Genomic DNA, 18,075 nt, shown 5'->3' with positions numbered 1-18,075 from the left:
TAGAATTGTTTTACTAGATTTTTTTTTGCTTGTAGGAAGAAATGCGATAAGGAGAAACGAGAAAAGCTGATGAATGAACTACAGAAGCTTCTTCATGGGAAAATTAAAAATGTAAGAAAAAGCTAATGGTATAGTGCACAGATTCATAAATTCTTCTTTAAAGAATGGTGAAACTGTGAGCAAAAAGAATAAAAACAGGACAGTAGTCCTGGGATGCTTTGTCTGTTAGCTGGCTATTGTAAAAGGCTGCCAAGTAGCTTTAGTTCCATGAAATTTGATGTTAGCTGGCATTCATGAACTCAAGAGATTTAATTAGTCACAACTGTTGCTTTGCAATTTTCTAGGGAAGTTAGCATCCTCATACTTAATTATACTAAACAATCTTTCTACTTTATTCTCAAAATGTAAAATTTACAATGAAGAGCATGTTGGGACTTTTTGTATTCTGTGTTGAAGTGGAACTGTTTCATCATAGTTACTCTGAAATTATAAAGAAGAGGGACAAAATGGAGATACCATTTAATGGTTTTATTTCGGTATGAAAAACCTTAATACATGTCCTTAATTGTCAGCAACTGTTATCTGTATTTTCTTTGATAGAGTACTTGTGAAGGGGTAAAAATCTGTAAGTCTTGGGTTTGTTATAATCAAGTAACTGCTTTTCTAATTTTATAATTGGCATTACATGTGTCATGAAACTATACCAGAGAGCACATACATTAAAATAATTATGGTGCATACTGCCTTTTAAATGGCCTAGAGTAACAAAATATCTCTGTCCTATAGCTGGCATTTGCACACGATTCAACCCGAGTGATCCAGTGCTTTATTCAGTATGGTAATGAGAAGCAAAAGCAAGAGACATTTGAAGAATTGAAAGGTATTTTCATTTTACTTATATGCTTCTGTATTGTGGTTGGGATGCATTTTAACAAGCCATGTTGTCTTCTGTTAAATATTTTAACCTTTTTTTTCCTGAACTGATACATCATTTCTAGTGAACTCTTCATACTTATTTAAATAATGACTTATCATTGCATGGAGTTAAAGTAGTGAAAAATAAACCAGCTGAATGTTTCTCCCTTATTCTAGATAGCCTAGTAGAGTTGAGCAAGTCAAAATATTCCAGAAATATTGTGAAGAAGTTTCTTATGTATGGGTGAGTATCAAGTGAATTTGCTCATCAGTGTTGTTTCATTTCCAGTGTGAATGCTTCTTAATCTACAGTGGATTGATCATGAATAAAAAATATCTCTGGAGATATCTTTGTAATACTATTGAGTAAAGGCAGGGGAGTGCTATTGGTGTTTTTATTTTTGCAAGAAGTAAAGCTAATGCTGTACATGTCAAGGAAAACATGACCAAAAAATGGTTAGATTTATTGTCAGAGTTGATCTTATCTGTATTTAAAATACTTGCTTTTGAAATTTTTCTTTGCTAAGCATTTGAGGATGGTATTTGTTTTTCTCTAGAATTTATTCACTGTTTACTTTCCATCGAAATGCCTTAAAATTTCTCCACACCTGGCTTTCTTTACATATTTTCTCAAGTGCCATAAGGCTGATTCAGATTCATAAATTTAATGGTTTCTATGATAAAACTTGCTACCTAAATATGTTTCGAAAAATAAAACTGTCAATAGCTAAGTTTATCTCTGGAAGTTTTAACTCTTGCTATTTGTATTTCCCTGTAAAACAGGACAAAAGCACAAGTTGCAGAAATAATAAAAAGTTTTAAAGGCCACGTGAAAAAAATGCTCCGTCATGCTGAAGCATCTTCTGTGGTGGAATATGCATATAATGACAAAGCCATTCTGGAGCAGAGGAATATGCTGACGGAAGAACTATATGGGAACACTTTCCAGGTTTACAAGGTGGTATTTCAATACTTTCTAGTTTAAGATTATTTAGCCCGTAAGGTGTTGAGTTAGTAGGGCGTTACCTATCTTACTTATTATTTCTTTTAATTACATTTCTTTCTGTCAGGTGTCCAGAGGTAGTTTAGTTTACCATGTTTAAATGTAATTATTACTTGCACAATTCTAGTTTAGATGAAATTGTAGTGTGTTGTTTTAGTTTGTACTATATAAGATACGCTGTGTTCATGTATGAGCTTGCTCTGCTCATCAAAGACAGTTTGTTCTTCCATAGTTTCAGTTCTCATAGTGTCTAGGCTGATATCATCCTTGCTGAGGTAGGACTTAGGTGTAATTCTTCATTAATACTGTAGATGACTCTTGGTCAGAACTACCTTATGTCTTATAAAACTGAGTGTGGGCAGAGTGAGCCGATATCCACATACAGTGTTCCATTTAGGCTTAATTTTTCTCTTTGTTTTCTTTTTCCATGGAAGCTGTAGGGTTTGAGTCCAAGCTCCACTGAAATCTAGGTCTATGGTAGATCCTCACCAGGCAGTTGGAACTTTCTTAAAAACTGCAACCCCCATTCTTTTGGATTCTGTTTTTAATTTTTGCTGACTCATAAAGTTGATATCCATTAGGGTTAGGAAGTTTGCTACGAAGTACAGAACTGTTTTACACAATTACTAACTCCACTCTAATACCTTTTTCACCTGTTCACTTATACTCAAGATTTCTGTTAAAATTAACAGCTCATTTCTGAACCTGTATTTTCTTAACATTGTAAGTTATTATAAGGTATTGTAAGTTTTAGTTAGGCATTTTACAACACTGAGTAGTAGAGAGGTGTGTTTGTTGTGATTATGGGCTGTAATTTGTACTGAGAGTCAAACAGCCTATGAAATGAAGTGCACTGTTAGCTTCCATCATTCTGGTATTTTTGGCATAACTGCTTTAAGTAGCCATACATTGTGGTGCAAAATCAAGATCCAGCACAATGTAGCTTTATAAAAAAATGCAATGTAGTCTTTAAAAAATAGCAGGGATGGTTTAAAAAATATTTCTTCTAATTGTCTATCCAGTCTGAATTTTCTTCTAATAGCAGATTATTTTACAAGAGCTACCAGTGTAATTCTTCTGTTAAGATACCAGGAAGTACTTATATGTGTAAGGTATATGGTATATATTCCCCCTCTGTGCTGCTTCTGAACTGGAATCTCCTTTGTTAGCTTCTCAGTTCATTAACTTGTTGTGTTGCCCTCTGATGTGTGCTTAAAGCAGGATTTCTGCTTAGCTCAGGAGCACCTTAACACAATGCCAGTTTTATGTATTTCTAGCATGAAGAGCTGATATAACTGGCAAAAAGCAGCTCAGGCTATAGAAGTGGGTTTTGTTTGCTAATGAGGAATATTTAATTTGTAGAAACTGAAGTTTACAACTTCTGACATACTCAGAAAAGGTAGCATTTTATTTTTAAAATGGTAAAAATTCTAAGTTTTGCAGAAAATTAATGTTGTTCTTGGCATTCCTGACATGTGATTGAAAAAGGTCTAAGTATTGTAATTTTCTATGAACTCTGATTCTTACTGGTACGAGTAAAGCTCTGTGCATTCATTTCAGACACCAGCTGTCCCAACACTGGACAAAGTGCTAGAAGCTCAACCTGAAAAGAGAGAGGCCATCTTGGATGAAATGAAGCAGATTCTTACACCAATGGCACAGAAGTAAGGACAAAAATCAGCTGAATGTAACAGTCTAGCTCAAATCAGTTTGTTTTTGACATACAAACAATGACACTGGTATATTTGTAAGTTCAGATGACAGTGATACTGATACTCTTTTAAGCTGTAATGTTGCTGTGCTGAATAGTCTATGGTTTTGTTCAGGTGTCATAATGAGTATCTTCCCTTAATTGTGAACTCTCCTTCTATGAATTAGAGTGGTCTCTGTCCCAGTCAGAAAATTGGTAGAAATGTTGCATAACATAAATGCATAAATGTTTCCATAACACATTATTAGATATGCTTCTCCAGTGAAGAAAATACGTTCTATAATTTGTAAGTTTTGTTAGAATCTTCCACTTACTGTAAATGTTAAAACATCTGAATCCAAAATGACCATGTGTTTTTTGCTCATCATGCTGCCTAATGTTTTAAAATACAAATGAGGTATTCGTAACGTAATTTTAAATGATTGTTTGTGGGAAACTTTTGCTTATTTTCATCTATCCAAATACAGAGAGGCGGTGATAAAGCACTCACTGGTACATAAAGTATTTTTGGACTTTTTCACTTACGCTCTTCCAAAACAAAGATCTGTAAGTATCTTTATTTCTCTTTTTGTCTTCTTTTGCCTTTTGTTTTTTATCTTCTTGTGAAAATATTGTAAGTTAACTAGACAAAAATACATCTTTCATTAAAAGAGTTCTGCACATCTGGTGATTCTAGATAGATCATATCTAGATAGATAGTAATGTTGAATGGAGATTATAGTCAGAGTGAACTTTCACAAGTGTTTGTGATACTTGAATTTGTAAAATAAAGTGAGATGACTTTGCTGTTTCCTCTCTTCTGCTAAATGACCTTTCTCAATAGCTGGAGAATATAATTAAAGTGAGGACCATTGCTTGCAGTAGTTCAGCTTTCTAGTGTGTTGTTTCTTAAAAATTTGCAGTGATTGTCCAAAAATCTCTTGACCAAAATACAGTGAGATTGACCTTTCTGTCAGCAACCAAAACTTTGTTTGCTATGTCTGTATTAAATTGCAAGTTTAAGATTACATCAGACATTCTTGTATTTAGGCCTAAATCTGTCTTTTTAATGTGACATGGTTTAAGCTGTTATCCTGTTTGACTTTACCTGTCTTCAAGGTGTGTCCATCAGCCACACCATGGTTCTGCAGCTCAGAACCATCTCACTTCAGGCAGAGCCTTCTAAACTCGCTGTCTCTTACTTCTTTCTGCCAGACTGGACTCCCTGAATACTTACTTCTTTGTTACTGTTAATAAACCCAAAGCTAAGGGTAGTGAAGTATCTTCAGAGCCTAGAACATTCCTGTGCATGGTTTTGTGTAATGCTGTGGCTGAGAATGCATTTGGATTCGCAGGCTTGCATGAATCAGGGGAATAAGATTGTATCCTCTTGCTTGGCTTTCTGTGCAAATGTGGTAGTCTATGGACATGCTCTTTGGAGTTTGGAAAGCCCTTCTGCAGATCTGTTCCTACCTGTGCTTGCAGGTAGTGACACCAATTGAGTTGTGACTGAGCAGTTTGTAAATAATTGGTAAAATGCTTGGAACCTTTGGCTAGAGAGCAAGAAGAACTAGGGATAGAAAGATGTGTAGATGGGAGCTGCATTTCGAGGAAATCTGTTGGATAGTAGCAGGAGTAGTATCTAGTAACCCAAGAGAGTGTAATTTTATTTGATTTGATTTTTTTCTTTGGCTGTTGCGTTGTCAGATAGCTTCAGAAAACTTCATTCTTTTGATATGAAGACAAAACTTTTGGCTATGTCTTGTAATATCTGATTTATAATGTAACCTGTTACTTCAATGACTTTAGTTAGTCATTGGCTAATACTCTGTATGTATGAATATGCGTCAGCTGTCAAGATTTCTTCCTAAGTTAATGGTTGTCTTTTTCTCTAATTTCTGTCTCGGTTCTGAGTACCCTTTCTTGAATTTTTTGTAATAGGACAGCTGACAATCTTCAGTACAATTGAGATTTCATGGCATTGTTATAATGAACAGTGCAATTTTAAAGAGAGAAAGCATGTGTCATTTACAGTCTTTAGGACTTCTCTTGAGGCAGTTTTTCATAGGTCAGGGAAATGAGAGTGGTTCTGTAGTGGTTCTCCAGTGATGGACAGTAGAGCAGTATCATGTTGGCAGACAAAATAATTCTCTCTCACCCATCTGCCTTGAGTTCCTCAAGCCTTTTCTTTCATCTTTTTGCTTTATCACCTTTTCTTCCATAGGAAATGATAGAAGCTATCAGAGAGGCTGTCATCTACCTGGCACACACTCATGATGGAGCCCGAGTAGCAATGCACTGTTTATGGCATGGCACTCCCAAGGTAATGTTTGGTTTCCCTCTACTTAGTTCTTTCTGCCCATATGGGTCCTTCTGCTTGTGCACATTTTCAAGCAATTAATAATTAGAGAACAAGGTTAAAAACTGGTCCCTCTTTATCTCTTGGCAAACTTAAACTTGTTTTTTGTGAATCAAATGCTTTCATAGAAGTTTTATAGTGCAAGCATCTCCTTTTATTTTTAGCAGAGGTTTTGGCAGTGGCACATGGAGTAATTTTTCCACTGTAAGTTTATTGGCACTTGTCCCATGGATTTCTTAATATAAGTGAAATTGACTGTAGGGAGCAGACAGTAAAGAAGTCATAATGTGAAACCATGTTTGGCTTTGGAATGCTAAGACTGGCAAAATGTTATAGGAAGTGTGATTGAGTTCCATCAGCTGATACAGTATCCAGAAATACTTTTGTATTTTGTCATTACATCTTGGAAATACTGTAATGCCGCCTATGTTTTTCTATATTAAAAAAAAAAAAAAAAAAAAAGAAGATTACTTATTAAAATAGTCCAGTTGTTAAAGAATGCAGAAAATATTAAGTTCCTAGGATCTAGGTGTAGAAACAGACCTAAAGAAGACTGAGCAGTGATTCCAAAAGCCAAAAATACAGGGAGGGAATTTTCTGACAAAATCTTCTTGCTAGTAATAGAGGTTTAAACCAAGCTAGAGTTTCAAATTCTGTTGAATATGTTTCTTTCCAAATGCAGAGATGAAATGAATTCTTCTTTAATTAATGGACAAAATATGAGTGAACGTATTTCATACATATGAGTGATGGTTTGAGGTTTTTTGTTTGCTGCTTTTTCCAAGTTTTTTTGACATGTCCCATTGGTGATCTGGACTTGTAAATATACCACAGGATCTCTCTGGGATCAAGTCACAGTTCAGGTTTAACTTCCCATACTGGTTCTGGGTGTAAACTAATAGAATATGTGTGAGTTTTTGGCAAATGCCTTTGCCTTAGAAAGAAAATTGAAGATTATCCTTTTGAAAGGTGTAAATAGCAGTTTAGTTACTCAGAATCACTGGTATTCTAGGCTCATTTGAGTTTGCTCTTTCCTTTTGGATAGGACAGGAAAGTCATTGTGAAAACTATGAAGACATATATTGAAAAAATAGCAACGGTGAGTGTTCATTAACAATTTATTTCATAGTGTCAGAGACTAATGATTTGATAAGAAGCTAGCTTAAATGTTCTTTGGTACTGGGAACAACTTTGAGATCGTAATGAAACTAGTCTTAAAATAGCAGTGATGAATTAAATAATATAAAATAATTGAACTATATGGAATATTTAGAGACATGCCAAGAAGCTTCCTTGTGAGCACTACATATAGTACTGTGGTTTGTTATGGCTAAGTTCATCATTTTTCCTCAGTTTTCTTTCTACTTTTATTTTGTTGATCCCAGCTTTGTATTACATCTTTATATGGCTCTTTGGTTAATTCTCCTTGGTTGGGAGTATAACAGCCTAGATAAAAAGGAGGAAGAAAAATCAAGATATGCTGGAGATGTCATTGATAAAACTCTCTGAATCTTTGTATTTCTTAGAAGATGCTCAATATTTTTTTCAAGTTAGGAAGCTTCAAAATACACTGGCATACAATGGAAAAAGTCTGTTTTATTTTTTAATGAATAGCATATGTGTTTAGAGACTGAAGCACCAGCAGAGTAACAGTTGAAACCAGATTTCATGGAGTTGGGCAAAACTGTAGCTGTAAAGAAGAGCTTTTTAAACTTTCCTTCCTGGTTGCTGTGGCTTTTTTATTTGCTAATAGTTATTGTGGTCTCACACAGTGGCCTTCAAGCATTTTGATCACATCCTGGGCATGCATCCCCAATGTATATATTTTTGTATCAATTACATGCCTTTACTCCTATAACAGTGTACATTGTAATAGAAATAGAAAATTTGGAAAGATGAGATAAAAATAACCAAGGGCTATTCTTATTTTTTATTAATGGTGCCAAAAATATTTTCTTTCTCGACCACAATGGCTTGTCTTGTGCAATCTACTTCGAGGTCCACTGGTCTAAGTAATGTTTCTCTCCATAATTTTCCACTAGAATAAATGAGTTGTGTCATTTTATAAATTATATATGATATGGAAGTATGAGACAATGGGTAAATAATAGCTGACACAAGACTGGAGCACAGAAGATCTGGCTTCATTTTGATGTCAAACCTCATTGACATACAGGTGAATTCATTTGTGCCCTTTTGAGTGTACTGGAGACTTGATCTCCAGCAATGCAGTAAACACTGTGTGGCTCATTGCAGAGATACGATGTCCAAAAACGTTGTATGTCACGTAGTTCACTTCTAAGTAAATCAACAATAGAAATAAAGTCTGTATATAATGTTGCTGTAGGAAAAACATTATGATTTCAAATATTGATAATACAGTAGGATTAGGTTAATAGCTTGAATGTGAAATCCACTTGAAATGGAAGATCTACCTTTGTTTTAACAACACATTTCTCTTAACAAGCCTTGCTTTTGGAGAGAAACCTAAATGTTGGACTTCTCTCATTCTATGACAGTAGGCAGAATTTGCTTGTTCTTCATGCTGTGTTATGTTTGAGACAAATCCTCAGATATCCTGATTCCAAGTCAGTTAGTATATTCATTAAGAAATGACTGCATGTGGTTTCTGGTGTCTCATCTATGCAGGGTGAATTTTCTCATCTGGTCTTGCTGGCAGCATTTGATTGCATTGATGACACTAAACTTGTGAAGCAGTTAATTATATCAGTAAGTAATTGAATTTCTCCTAAAATAATATATTAAACAGTGTCAATGTGTTTGTCAGCGTATATGAGGATGAAAGTAGGAATCCATCTGCTTTTTTAGATTATTTAAATACTTCCCATCTTTTCTGTTTCATGATATTTATGTATCATGAGTAGTTTTTTTCTTTTCATAGCAGACCATAGCTCTTTCAGACATAATTTTAATTATTTATTCGAATTAATTTTTAAGCTATGCTCAGTACTTGCTGAAATTTTCTGTTTTAGTACACATTCATTCTGGATAAGGGGTGACTGGAGATTCTTTAAAGTCAGTGCCTTTTATCATAGAAGTTTGAGTTTTACTAGTATTTCTAGGGATTAAATCTGTGGAAAACTTCAGAATGATGATAGTAACTTATTGATTTTACAAGTGAAACTATTTGCATCCTCTCAGCAGAGAAATTCACATTGATGTACATGTTGTGATCTGCAGTAGTACTCATGCTAGAGCTGTAAGGGCTGATGGGTTTAGGGGAAGTGGCAGGGTGGTAAAGATGAGGCAAATCTTCTGTGTGTGGAGAAGGAATATGAGGAGAAAGTGTTCTGATGAGGCTTGTTTTGCAAAGGAGGAACAATTCTTCCCTTGTGCAACTTTGTGTAGAGTGCAATTGGGATTTTGTACCCAATCACAGGTATTTGGCCCTTGAACTGTGGCTGTCTAATGGGTCTGGAGAGATGAAAGCATCTTCATGTGGAGGTGGCTTTTGTTCCTCATGGATTTCAGCTGTGATTGCAGCTGTGTTTGTTTCCCAGAGCCACGTCTGAAATGTAACAACTTCTGGGAAAGGTCTAAGGAAATAAGCTGTGACATCTGAGCTTAGTATGAGATATTTGACCTGCTCCTGTACTCTGTAACATGCACTCTGCTTTCTGGAGAGTTTATTAGTTCAGATACTATGTCTTTAGCTGAGCTTCCAAGATGTCATTTAATTACAGAATCATCTGAGATCAAGAATTAATCCATTATCAAAGGTAATGGAATGTTTACTGTTTGGTCATCCTACCACATCAATCTGGAAAGAAAATGGAGAGCAAGTCGTGGCCTTTGCACATTCACAATTGTCCCGTCAGGGCTTATGTGTGGCCAAGAATGGGGAAAGGATGGCAGGAAGAGGGAAAAAAAAAATCTTAGGATCAAAACCAGCTCTTCAGATAGGAAATGAAAACTAGTAGCAGATGATGAAGTAGAGGCGTCTTAAAATCAAGTATTGGAGCATATTCAGTGGAGGAAACCAATCCTTAAAATTATTTCAAACAGCAGGTAGACTTCAAAAATACTTTATAGAGATTATCATTCTATCTATAAAATTTTTCTTTAGGAAGGTAAAAAAACTAATAAAACTTTAGAGGGAGAAAAAGCAAGGGATTTTTTTGTTTTGGGGGCATTTTTGCTGGTTTTAAGGTTTTTTTTGTAGTACTGCAAAATTAATCATTTATGTGGGTTGGCTGTATGGCAGAGAATTTATAGGTGAAGGAGGCTTTTAAGCTGTCTAAATCCTCTGGAGGAAAGTTTTTTCTTATCATCATTTGTCAGGTCCACAGAATCTTAATCCTGGACTAAAGTCCATGTGTGGTGCTTTGAACTTTCATATGTCATTGGAACTGTACATTGGGCGCTCGGCACGTGTAAGGATTCAGGCAAATTTCAGCACAAAATCCCTCTCTTTCATGAGGACTCCAAAAAGATGGAGACATTACCAACAGGAGATAGTGTGTCTCTGTCATTTAGAGTTTCTCCTGGTACTTTTTCACAGTTCTAATATTGATAGTGACCAAGAACTGTATTTCATTAATGGTTTTTTGTGGTTTGTTTACTCCCACAGGAAATAAAGGCTTCTTTGCCTGATATAATAAACAACAAATATGGAAAGAAGGTCTTGTTGTACTTGCTAAGTCCTAGAGATCCCGCACATTTTGTTCCAGAAATCATTGCACTTCTGCAACAGGGAGATGGAAATGCCTATAGGTAACTCAATCATGAAGGTTACATGATTTTTATTAAGAGTCCAGAAGAAGTCATGTAACTTTTTGTCATGATTTAATTTCAACTTTTCTTCATAATAAATCTAAGTAATGTAAATATATATAAATAATACATATTTTTCCCCTTCTGTGAAGGGCAAATATTGTGCTATATTTTGTGTGTCACCTCATGTATCAAATTCAGTGTAGAAGAAAATTTGTAATATGCACTACTGGTGCTTTGGGTAGCATAAACATATATCTCAAAATCTAGCAATAAAAATGGAAATTGTTAATTTGGTTTCAGTCTGTGGTATTTACATTAATGCTTACCAGCTTTTGATGAAGGAGCAATTCTAGATGACTAGTAAACTCTTTAAGAAACACATCTCCATAGCTGAGATAACAAAATGAAAAGAAATAGTAAATGTTACTTGCAAGAAAAAACACTAGGGTTTTAAGATAGTCAGCTTTAAACACTTCTTCATTCCATGTGATCTTAAGTTCTGTGTCCAACATGGATTTAATTGTACATTAAACAGAGGGAACAATATGCCTGTATTTGAATCTAGCAGTAATTGAAATGTCTCCAATAGCACATACATTCTGAAGTTTCTTGTTACTTGATGTGCATACAGTGCAAATCTTCTGCAGTAATGTGCTGTCTCTTTCTTCAGTAAGAAGAATACTGAACTCCGTCGCCATGAACTTCTGGAAGCCATTTCCTCACCTTTGCTAGAATATTTGCAAGAACATACCCAAGAAGTAGTGCTAGACAAAGCTACTTTTGTCTTGGTTGCTGATATTTTAAGAACAGCTCTTGGTGACATCCAGCCTACACTAGATGCAGTTGCTAAGTTGGCAGCTGAAGATCTGGTTCCGGGGGGCCGTGATGGACAGGTAATGTACAGAAGACAAGGTGCTGAGATCTTGCATATCTTCTGCATTACTAAAATGAAATCTGGTCTTGTTTTCAAGGCAGATGTAAGTCATCAGTGTAAGTCATCAGTGTACTGCCCTGAGAGCACTTATACATTAGATGTGATCCTTTTTTCTGACTTGTTCATTTCATAGTTTATTATTACTGCATCTGGAGAGATGGTGGCTTGAGCCAGCATTTCATATGAGTTGTAGGGCAAGGTGCTTCATGATCTTCAATCTTCAGAACTGCTTTAAACACTTAGTGGGAAGGTTGCTGACAAGCATGTTACACTGTCTTGTTTAATGACAGTGACACTGTGCAGTTAAGCAAAGTTTTGTAAGTCATTGGACTGTTTACACTGAGAGGGATGGGATCTCTTGCTTTTCAGGTGTGCATATCTCCATGCAAGGAAAGATCTTAGATAAGAGCTGTTTGTCTTCACAGTATGACCTTTTCTTTAAAGAGTGCCCCTCTCCTACTTTGTTAAACTCAGTCAGATATGTATCCATAGACAAGAAAACAAAACCACAATGTATGCTGTATTTAAGATCGGTATCTCCAGATTTCCATAGTTGTGCTGTTTTAATTCTGTGTTTTGCATTCTTTGATATACATTTTATAAAACTTTAATGTGAACTACACTTGCTTTCTGTGACTTTCTGTGAACCATACTGTAGTTGATTTTCAAGTGTGAAAATGTAAAAGTTCTGGAACTTCTGGTAGAGACAGACCAGGAGGTTCTGTTTATTAAGAATGAAGTTCTTGGAAGGGTGGATGAAATGTTGGTTGATATAGTTTATATTATTGGAAGTTAAATGTTGCAGGGAAGATGGTAAGAGTTAAAATGCTCAATTTAAATGAGTAACCAGAAACTTACATCAAACTTGTTGATATTAGCATAGGTCATGAATCAGTGTGATGGCAGAGTGAATAAATCAAGCAGGAATACTTATGGCCAGGCATGTAAATGAATTTTGAACCAACATCACTAAATAATTTTGTTTTGTTTTGGTTTGTCTATTCCCTTTAAAGCTTCACATTGCAGAACATCCTGCAGGCCATCTAGTTTTGAAATGGTTAATAGAGCAAGATGAAAAAATGAGAGAAAGTGGAAAAGAAGGTATGTGAGAAATACAGCTTTATTTGCACAGATTGACTTCAGAGTAGTTTGCTATCTAACCTCAAATAACATAGTTGCAGTTACTTCTTTGAGTATACTAGTATATGGAAAATTTAATGTTATTGTTTCTATCTTTTTGCTGTTGTGAACTGCTATACAAAAATAGTATGTTGGCTTTTTTTTTGCAATGCAAGCAGTGGTTGAGGTTTTTTCGTAGTGCTTTGGGGTGGAGTTCATTGCTATGCTTAAAATGTGTTGATAGTGTTGCTAAATTACATAGTAGTTTAAGGATAATAATAGAAACAGTAAAGTCTTTCTTACAGGAGCCCCTGTTTCATTAGTGCTTGTAAGCCTGTCTGTAATCTTTACTCTGTTCATTAGTGCTGCTGGGTTAATGCTTTGTAACTGTTACTAAAATAATCTGTTACTAAAACAATAATAGTGCACAAAAATAGGACATCTTTGTTAGTTTATGTTCCATAAGGCAGGTATTGGGCACAGATGTTCTCATCTTAATTTAGCTTTTAAACTTATGTTATTACATAACTGTAAAATCTTCTATGTGTATTACTCTGTCCTAATAGTGATTACTTTTTCTCATACAAAAAGCTCAAAAAATGAAAGCACGTGGTTGGCGAAGTGTAATCTGAGGGAACTTCTCTATGTCTAATAGTTTTTATCTATATAGAATTATCAGATCTTGTTAAACTATTTATTTTCCACTTACTACTTTCAGGTAGCCAGTATTTCCTTTAAAAATTTTAGTTGTGTTTTAGTAAATGTTTCTAAAAGTAGGCTGTTTTCCCACTTCTCAAGCAGATAATTGAAAATGTCCAAAAGAAAAGTTTTGTGAGTGTCTTTCAGAGATTTGCCTATCTGAAATGATGATAGTAATCTGGATTTATTTCTGTAAAAATTGTACAATTTCCAGTTTAATCATATGTGTCCCCGTTGGTTTCCTCCAAAAAGTACCATTCAGACATGTTGCTCTGAGTTTATTAAATTGTCATTAAACCCCAAACAAATTGTTATCACACAGGGAGCAAGTTGCATAAAGTCTGACCTGTATTCAGGTGGAATTAGGATCTAGAGGGACAGTGAAAAATAGCTTCAGTGTTTGGAGGCTGGTGTTTGTTGGGGTTGAGTGGGGTATTTTGCATTGTTTACTGGTAAGTTTGCTCAGCATGCCAAGTTGTAAGAACAGTTTCCCTGCAGTTCAGTTCTTTAAATTCAGCTGGGGCCTTGAAGTCAGCCTAGGTTAATGTAATGAGTCAATTTAGGCTTTCAGAGCCAATGAAGAAATAGAGCCCTGGAGCATCAGTACAGCTAAAAAAGATAATGTTTTTGCAACAATTAAGGATTCGCTCTGAAATTTTAAATAACTTCTGTTCAAATTATTTTCCTTCAGTTGTAGAGTCAGATGCTTAAAATGTAGCATTTTTCAACAGACATGTTTATGTATTTAATATATTGGATACCATGATCTGTTCAACCAGAATGAGTCTGTGATTCTTGTGAGTTCTCTCTTTGGACTGGATGCCTTCTCTAAGATATTAATAGCCTTTTATGCCCTTTTTAAAAAACAAACAAGTTTGCATACTTTATAATAGTAAACTGTCACACAGTGCTGCTGTAGTCCAACAAATTCCATACAGTACTTGGAAGTAGTCTAACATCTATAAAGGTCTGCATTGCATTGTACAGTCAATTATTTTGGGGGAGCAGAACTTTGTGAACACTTGGGGGACAAAAAACTATTTGATTAAATCAAAACTACAGAGAACTTTCAACAGGCTTCTTTGTAGAAAGGTATTGTCTCATTTTTTTCATTTTTTTTCTTCCCCTGCTTCTTTCCCCCATTTTGCAGTTTGCTTTGCAAGAACACTGGTGGAACATGTTGGTATTGAGAATCTGAAGACCTGGGCAGAAGTAAATCGCGGCGCCATTATTCTTTGTTGGTAAGTGTGGCACGTGCTACTTCTGATTAGATTACCTTGTTAATTTCTTGAACAGCTGAGAGAACATCAATTGAAATTTCTACCAACAAAATACATTCAGTGTGTGCTATCTTGAATGCACAAGATGCATTTGTTCCATTTCATGTCACACTCACTTACCTCACTATCACATAGCAATTAATCACATTTTTATTTAACTGTGTGCACTGAAGTCAAGTGACTACCTGAATTGTACAGCAGTGATTAATTTAGTCTGCTGTAAAGTAACAGCAGAGGATTCTTTAACAAAGTAATGGCTGAGTTTTTAAAAACTTTTTCATTTAAAAAACCCAGATACTTCTTGTTGTGGTTGGACACTGGCCAAATGCTAGGCACCCATGAAAACCACTCACACTCCCCTGCCACAGCTGGGCAGAGGAGAGAAAAAAAATATATTGAAGGGTTCATGAGTTAAGATAAAGACTGGGTGTAAACACTCCAAGTGCAAAACTGGTTTAACTTAAAGGTGAATTTATTACTAACAGAATCAGCGGAGGATAATGATAAGTAAAAGAAGCCCTTAAAAAAACCCCACTTTTTTCCGTCCTTCCCACAGACAGCATAGGGAGTCAGGGCTTGAGGGTTTGGTCAGCTTGCTACCTGAGGCTTTCTTCTGTGGCTCAGGGACAGGAGTCCTTCCCCTGTGAGGCTATGGGATCCCTCCCACAGGAGATGGATCTCCATGAACTTCCCTGGCGTGGGTCCACTCCCATGGGCACACAGTCCTCCCAAAACTGCTGCAGCATGGGTCACTCTGCCATGGGGTACACTTCTCCAAGGACAGGCTGCTCCAGCCTGGAAGCAGGGCCCCCTCTCTCCATAGTCTCCCACTGGACCACAGCCTCCTCCAGGCATCCACTCGCTCCAGCATGGGCATCTCCCCCATGGGCTGTGGGGGACCTCTGCATCCCCCATGGATCCCCAGGGGCTGCAGGGGCACGGCTGCTTCTCCATGGTCTCACCAGGGCCTGCAGAGGAATCTCAGCTCTAGTGCCTGGAGCACCTCCTCCCCTCCTTCTGCACTGACCTAGGTGCTGCCATGTTGTTTCTCTCACATGTTCTCACCTCCTCCTCTTCTCTGGGTAGAAAAAAAACTGTGTATCTACTTCGTTTTGAATTTCTTCTTAAATATATTGTCACGGAGGCATTACCAACATCTCTCATGGGCCCAGTTTTGGCCAGCAGCATGTCCATCCTCAGATGGACATCTGTCGCATATGTGCAGATCTGAAACCTCAGAATTACTCAGTAAGTCTATTTGAAGATTTTTGGCTATCTTGTCATTTAAGCTTATTCCTCAGTTATAAGCAGTGCATGTGTTTGGCTTCTCAGTAACCTGGTGCCCTCTGGACCTTCTCCTTTCCTTGCCCTACTTGGTTTTGATTGTAATAAAAATATCCGGGGCTTGGTTCTGACTTAGTACCATCTTGAGGAGCCCAAAAGTAATGCAAGGACTCCCTGCATGCTCATATGTGTATTAAGTGGCATTAATTATCTATGAGTGTGGCAGATGCTTGCCTATTTGAATTCCTATATATGACTTTTCTATATATTTTCAAATTTGTAAATGATGTGTAGCATCAGGGTAGAACATGGATACAAATGTACTTTACCAAATGTGTTACTGACTTCCTTTATTTCTGTAATCTGTGGAAGTTAGGTTTTACATCCACGAAATACATAGGTGCCAGCTTTCTAGACCTTGTAAGAACTTAGAGAATAGTAATTTTAAAACACCCCACTCTGTCACTATGTTGGTGTTTTGGCTGTGTTAAACATGCAGATGTTCTGTATTAAGAGCATTTTCTAGACATACCTGTGGTTGCTATGAGTTTGAAAGCAGCATCACATATATAACTGTCAGAAGCTGGCATTCATTTTTAGAGATAAGTAAAGTGCAGTGCTACTTTATATGGTCCTTGTCTCTTTTGGTGAGTGAAACATACATACCTTTCCATGTTAATTACCAATATGTTCAGCACCTCCTTTTCCAGGATTCTGGAATTTCTTGATTTTATCAGGGGCACACGAGTCATAGAAGAGATAAGAAAATATCATCCTCCGCTGAATTCAGTTTTAAAGAAGGCCTCTTGATTAAATTGTACTGTTACTGCTAAAAGTGTAACACAATTTGCTGCAAAAGGTTGTTGTAAAGTCATAGTCATAGAAATAAATCTGGGAATTAGGTAGCTGAAAGTTGTGGTGTTGTCAGATGGACATGCAGTGCTTTTCTGCCTATAGTGTTGCCATCCAGCACAAGATTTGGTGCCCTAAAGGAGAGAAAATTTAAATCTGATCTTAAGCTACGTTAATTCCGTTGTGTCTTCCTCAGATCAGTTTGCCATGTCTAATTATCACTTAAAAAGTAGGTAAGAAATAAGCTTTTAGGTCAATGTAAATTTGGGAGCTACTTGGAAGAATCCTAGGGATTGTAGTATCATGCAGCCTGCTTCATACCAGCATGTGGGTGTTACAGTTTTTTTTCTAGTCTTAGTTTATTTGTACATCAAACTTGTAGTTCTGATCTGGTTTGCACAAACTGGCTGCAGAAGGCACTTTTCTAGCCAGTGTTCATTCATAATTTTGAAGTAGGAAATTAGATATGTCATTAACTCAGAAGATCTTGTACTTCAATCCAAGAACATTTCACTGTTAACTGAAGAAAGGGAAAAGGACAGTCACTACTAAGCTGATAGTATTTTATAGCTTATGGTGAATTTCTTTGTTTCTGAGGAAGAGAATTTATCTGGGAAATCTGATTTGGTTTCCAAAAGTAGTATCTAAAAGGAGAATAGAACTGGTAAAGCTTCATTGTTCTTCACTGGCTGCAGCATGAAAGTACAATAGTGAAGGTGCTTGATGTATATTAGATGTACTGCACTGCGTCCAGTTTTAGGACCTGCATTGCAAGAAAGACACCAAAAGCTGGAGTGAATTCAATGGAAGGTGCCTGGCATAGTCATGGGCTGGGTCTCTTGGCTTGGAAGGAGAGGCTGTGGGGTCAAGTCTTTCAGCTGGGAAAAGGGGCAGCTTGTGGACTCCTGGGAGCATCCCTGGCACCAGGGTGATGGGTGGAGAGCTGGTCGCTTCACAGCAATGTCTGAGTAGAGAGCAAGAGGCAGTGGCACAAGCTTAAACACAAGAGGCTTATGCTGGAGATAAGAAAAAACCTTTTTCTCATGAGAATGCTGCAGCAGTGGGGCTGGGGCCCAGGGGGTTGCGGCTGTCCCCAGCCCGGCAGGTTTGAAGCCCAGCCTGGGTGAAACCCAGAACAACTTGGTCTGACTCAGTATTTGAATGTGCATTAAATAGGGGTCAGCAATTTTCTTGCAGACTGAT

At 36.6% G+C, this 18,075-nt stretch overlaps 1 protein-coding gene across 4 annotated transcripts in view; it reads left to right on the top strand.

Annotated features, from left to right (window-relative positions):
• The window catches only part of PUM3 (pumilio RNA binding family member 3), a 68,270-nt gene that overhangs the window by 37,405 nt on the left and 12,790 nt on the right, over positions 1-18,075 (top strand). For all 4 annotated transcript variants that reach the window (XM_072921776.1, XM_072921777.1, XM_030258686.4 and 1 more), the window contains exons 5-17: positions 36-111; positions 787-880; positions 1,093-1,159; positions 1,699-1,873; positions 3,479-3,582; positions 4,097-4,175; positions 5,833-5,931; positions 7,013-7,066; positions 8,617-8,697; positions 10,559-10,701; positions 11,375-11,597; positions 12,652-12,739; positions 14,607-14,697. In XM_072921776.1, coding sequence (XP_072777877.1) covers positions 36-111; positions 787-880; positions 1,093-1,159; positions 1,699-1,873; positions 3,479-3,582; positions 4,097-4,175; positions 5,833-5,931; positions 7,013-7,066; positions 8,617-8,697; positions 10,559-10,701; positions 11,375-11,597; positions 12,652-12,739; positions 14,607-14,697 — 1,374 coding nt within the window. The remainder of the gene's footprint in view (positions 1-35; positions 112-786; positions 881-1,092; positions 1,160-1,698; positions 1,874-3,478; positions 3,583-4,096; positions 4,176-5,832; positions 5,932-7,012; positions 7,067-8,616; positions 8,698-10,558; positions 10,702-11,374; positions 11,598-12,651; positions 12,740-14,606; positions 14,698-18,075) is intronic.

This window comes from Taeniopygia guttata, chromosome Z, assembly GCF_048771995.1.
Source record: "Taeniopygia guttata chromosome Z, bTaeGut7.mat, whole genome shotgun sequence".
Classification (NCBI taxonomy): Eukaryota; Metazoa; Chordata; class Aves; order Passeriformes; family Estrildidae; genus Taeniopygia; species Taeniopygia guttata.
This window is presented reverse-complemented; position numbering and strand designations above follow the sequence as displayed.